Here is a 3,052-nt window from a genome sequence, read left to right as displayed (position 1 = left end):
AGAGCGGGGTTTTTATGAATGAACAAAACAAATAAAAATGGGACATTGATGGGCGAGTCACAGAAACATGGATGAGCGGCCAGCAAACTCAGTCCTAAAATACCAACGTTAACCCCCTTAGCGCTGCAGCCAAATGTCAGAGGGGAACCCACAGGTCTCGAAGCTCCAAAACGCCCGCCGTTTGGAGACCCTCAGCGCCTCACCGTGCGGTCTCCAGTACCCAGAATCTCTGAGAAGTCAGTAAGGCACCTTAGGATCATCTGTACACGGTCTGTCATTATTTGGTTATTAAACACGTTTTTGCATTTCACAGTTAAGTAATTACAAAGTTCATATTTTTTTGGCCCATATAAAAATAAGATATTGCAACTCAAAGTGCATCTTTTAAAACAATAAAACAAGGAAACGATCCCACAACTTCCTGGGAGAAGAAATATTTACACCATTTGGTATGAACCGGAGAGGGGAGCGCAGATTCATGCTATGACCATCGGGACGTCGTCGGAAAAGCCGGTGATCATCGGCGCGTCGTCATCGTCCTCACCTGAAATCAGACGGGAAGTTTTAGATCATCGTAAACACTGTCAAGTCAACTTCCTGGCGGCGGCATTGAATGGCAGAACAGGAAATACATTCACATTGTAAAGATTGCAAAAGGCGGGAATTACACTGCCGCAAGGCTCACTAGACTCTGGGCGAGTTACTGTCACCCATACTTCCTGTCCATATGCACATTGCAAATATCTATATATGATTTTTTTTGCAAATGATCCATTTTATGACAAACTTACCCTGCTGATCTTTGTGACGTCATCTCTTCTATTCGGGAACCGCAGCTATGCCTGGCACCTGGGGCGGTGGCAGGAATGTGCAGACATCACTTCCCATCTGTGTGCACTTCTGCTGTAGCAACATTTAATTCCCATCTTTCAATGGGAAGTGTAGTTGTGAATGAGCATGCATGTGGCCGATCCAAACCAATTGCTTTCAGTAGTTGTAGTAGGTGGGTCAGACTGGGAGTCTGAGAGTCCCAGGTCCTCCCACTACAGCAAGTTGCAACACAATTAAGTTGCCTCTCAAAGGGGGTGTTATAAGACCAGTGGCCACCAGTCTTAAGGTGCCCATACACTGGCCGAATTTCCACCGGTTTTTATTGTACCGGCTGAAATTGTGTATGGGTCTATTGGCTACCTTTCAGCCGGCATCAGCTGATCGAAGGAGCCTGCTGGAAAATCCTTGTGATCAGAGCCGGCAGCCATTGAGCTGCCCGCTCTGATCGGGTATTCTGACAGGTGCCGCCGGCAATGCAAACAGCGGCGACACGCTGCTTGTGTTGAAGGAATCGCGTCAATTTCTTTCGTGCAGCCCGCGGGTTGAACGAAAAAAAATTGACAGGTGTATGGCCAGCCTTATGAAACGGATATAAAGGGGAAGTACCCCTTATTATGCAGGATGCAAAATTTGATTTCTCAGGGATGAATTACTTAAAGGAGAACTATGGGGTTAAGTCTTTTCCCCATAGTTCTCCTTAGGGTAACGGGAGGACATAAAATAGCGTCCTCCCGTCACCCTAAGCTCAGTATATAGGGAGCTGTAGCTCGCGGTATACTGAGGCGCCGCAGCTGAATCGGATCCCGACAATTGTGGCTGGATCCGCCCAGCTGCGTGACTGACAGCTGGCTCCGCCTATCTAGAGGAAGAGCCAGCTGTACCCGCCCCCGTCCGTTCGTCCAGTCAGCGCCGGAGGATCGGAGGGGGGAATCCAGCCCCTCCCCTGTCACGGCAGAGAGCCGTGACAGGATCGAGAAGTGAGCGAACGCCAGGTAGTGTGTTCGCTCACCTCCCGATCTACTGAGCCGACCTGTGAGTCTCATTGTCACAGGTCGGCTAGAAATATGAGGTGAGTGAAAAGCACTCACCTCATAGTTCTCCTTTAATTACAACACATGAAGATAAGAAATGACCTATCCAAATATGTGAAACAATTTCTGCCTGGAGTTGAGCTGTAAGGTGAACTCCTCTTTTCCTCTCCCTATAAGGGGATGGGGGGGAAATAATTAGAGAATATACTTACCTTTTCCTGGCTTCCTCCCACAATGACTAGGCGAGGGTGACATCATCCTCCTTTCAGCCAGATCTCGGAGAATGTTGAGTTGGCCAAGATGAGCCTGCACTGTGCTGCAGCAAATTTTGGCCCACTCAGCATTCCCAGGGATCTTATCGTCAAGAGGATGACAAAGCAATTCCCCTTCCCTCAAAGGTTCTATAATGCAGCATTTAAAGGAAGGGCACATTATTTAAGCAGAGCTTACCTAAAGAGCAATGTCTGGTTTAATACTAAACAAAGAAACATTTGAGTTATGTATTTGTTAAAATTAGTGAATGTGTTTTTACCAAACTTGAATAAATATCTGAATCTGTGTTCATATTCCCTTTGGCGCAGCACTCAGACTAAAAGGAGGAGCAGCACTCTGATTCAAACAATTACTGCCCCATAGACTTCTATAAGGCTGTCCCCTTCATCTCTGGCCTCGGAGCCCAGCCCTATGCAAGTCTGTGGGCTGTAACGTTCAGGTCTAGCCAGGAAAGTAACTCGCTGTTCTGGATTTGAACAAACATGAAAGGATGCGGCTGTCAGATTGAAGTATATATTTGTGGAGGGTGGGATGGGTTAGGTCAGGCTAAAGGGACAAAAGGGATAAGTGCAGTTTGTTATAAAGTGCACTTATCCTTTAAAGTCTTGGGGTCAGGATGCTTTCTACATAATGTATTGCAGTCCTAGGTGGGGGTATTTAGGACTGGCAAAATAATTGCTGTGCATTTCACTGCACTTTGATGTTAAAAGTCTGGAATGGAACATTGTGAGGTCTGGAATCATTCAAGAAGCTTTTGGACGATTTCCTGAGAGACCGTAATGTACAAGGGTACAGGTACTTAAGAATGAGAACACTCAGGGACCTATACACACACACACACACACACACACACACACACACACACACACACACACACACACACACACACACACTAGGTTGGACTTGATGGACTAATG

At 46.7% G+C, this 3,052-nt stretch overlaps 1 protein-coding gene across 1 annotated transcript in view; it reads right to left on the bottom strand.

Moving 5' to 3' along the window:
- Nucleotides 1-280: 280 nt before the first annotated feature.
- Nucleotides 281-3,052, bottom strand: part of SORL1 (sortilin related receptor 1) — a 66,914-nt gene continuing 64,142 nt past the window's right edge. The window contains exon 48 of the mRNA XM_018568605.1: nt 281-544. Within this exon, the coding sequence (XP_018424107.1) occupies nt 477-544 (68 nt within the window). The 3' untranslated portion in view covers nt 281-476. The remainder of the gene's footprint in view (nt 545-3,052) is intronic.

The sequence above is a fragment of the Nanorana parkeri genome, unplaced genomic scaffold (genome assembly GCF_000935625.1).
Source record: "Nanorana parkeri isolate BGI_ZX_2015 unplaced genomic scaffold, ASM93562v1 scaffold1215, whole genome shotgun sequence".
Lineage (NCBI taxonomy): Eukaryota > Metazoa > Chordata > Amphibia > Anura > Dicroglossidae > Nanorana > Nanorana parkeri.
Note: the sequence above shows the minus strand (reverse complement) of the source record. Positions and strands in the feature narration are given on the sequence as shown.